This window comes from Entamoeba invadens (genome assembly GCF_000330505.1).
Source record: "Entamoeba invadens IP1 unplaced genomic scaffold scaff_1105074726501, whole genome shotgun sequence".
Classification (NCBI taxonomy): domain Eukaryota; phylum Evosea; order Mastigamoebida; family Endamoebidae; genus Entamoeba; species Entamoeba invadens.
In genome coordinates, this window is record NW_004443668.1 from 1 (window position 1) to 1,784 (window position 1,784).

The window sequence follows — 1,784 nt, forward strand, 5'->3', positions numbered from 1 at the left end:
GTTGATAGGCCACGGGGTATAGTAAATTGGCGGTCTGTAGCCAATCATTAATTATCTTCACCTTACTGAGCACTATTTGAGTGAAGAACATACATGCAACAAACAATTTGCAGTTGACATTACACTCACCCATAATGTTGCGAGGTCCAAAAGGCTTTTGGCATTGTTCTCTTTCACTGTAAAATTCTTGAAGTGAAGGCAGATTCTCAAACATATTATCAAGAATTAATACTGTTTGGAGCCACCTTGTTTCGGATCGTTGAACCAATTTGAGAACTGCACCTTTGATATGATTTTTGGCACAGAATTGATCCCATGCTGTTCTTGTTGTCTGAACTGTTAACCCGTCCAAGAAACTTTCAATAGCCAGCCCCCATTGCGATTCAAAACACTTTTCAGTTGCTTTATTTGTTCTATGTGAAAAGCAGTAGTTTGAATCAAATCCGTTCAGCCCGTCTCTCTCTTTTATTTTAGCTAGGAGTTTACCAGAGAGCCCACCATTTCGTATCAGAACATAAGCTCCATCAAAACAAGCACCAATGCATTTAATGAGGTCAGCATCCATCAATTCCAATATTTTCATTATCCAACTGAGCCACCCCGCAGCATCTGTTTTGCCGTCATAGTTTTCTATTTTGACTCTCTTTTCTTCAAATGATCCATCTGAAAACACGAATCTTACAAAGAGTGAAAAGTATTCAACCCCACTATACATTGCTGAATCCGCCATTAGTGTATAATAGTCACACTGCTTGAAGATTAGTTGTAGGTCATATCTGGTTTTTTTCGAAATCAACTCAAATCTCCGTTGCATGGTTGAAGAACTCAGAGCAGTGTTAACAACTTTTTTAGGAACATTGGACATGAGCAAAATTATGGATATCAATTTTGACATGGTATCAATTTGATTATTTGTCAACCCACACGCTCCCATCATCAATGCAGCCATCATTGTTATAAAGCTGCCTCTTTCATTTCCAGCATCATTTGTTGTTGAATAACTATCAACATTTTTACCAAGTCGCCTTTGTACTTCTTTGTTGGTTTCTTGTGAGATGTACTCAGCGGAGTATTTATTCTCTGGTCTGAGGAGCTCTTTAATGTGTTTCATTTTTTCTAATTGTTCGATCTCAAACACAGTGAATTTTATTTCTTCTTTGGTCGAATCGTTGGTATTTTGAGATTCGTTGTCGGTGGCCTGGCTATAATCAACACGTGTCACATTTCCTGTTTGAATTGTTGGATGAGTCGGAATACAGTTTGTAATAGCGGGAGTTTTTAATAAAGTTCCAGAGTCCACAATACCAGTTGAATTTTTTGAAACAACATCTTCACAATTAATAATAGGAACATCAAAACTTTTACTGATATTGTCGAGTACTTCTTGTGTCGACTCGCTGTGAATAACAGAAATATTCATTTGGAAATTTTGATAATCGATGAGTGGAAGAACACGAACAGTTTCTTCCAATCCTTTCAATAAATATTTCTTGACGTCTTCAAATGTAGTGAAACTTGTTTGTCTCAGTTGTGACTCAAGTTCATTCCTCACTTTCAATAAATCAGCACCTCTATAGATATTTGGCGAGAGGTCCATTTCATTATCAGTCAAACCACTTGACTTATTTTTTTCTTCTTCGACAAGCTGACTATTGAGCGCAATCAAATTAAATTTGTCGAAATTCTCATCAAAAAATTTAAAATTGTGAACACTTTTAAATTTGTTTGTTTCTTCGGGTTTTGCTTCCAAAGAGTGTTTCATGTATTTACGTCTATTAAACACT

General features: G+C 36.4%; 1 protein-coding gene across 1 annotated transcript; it reads right to left on the reverse strand.

The window, feature by feature from the left end:
* Nucleotides 1-66: 66 nt before the first annotated feature.
* Nucleotides 67-1,762, reverse strand: EIN_412790 (hypothetical protein; the record flags this gene model as incomplete). The annotated part of the gene is made up of 1 exon (XM_004260370.1): nucleotides 67-1,762. A coding segment is annotated over one exon (1,696 nt), but the record flags the coding sequence as incomplete, so codon positions are not given.
* Between the last annotated feature and the right edge of the window lie 22 nt (nucleotides 1,763-1,784).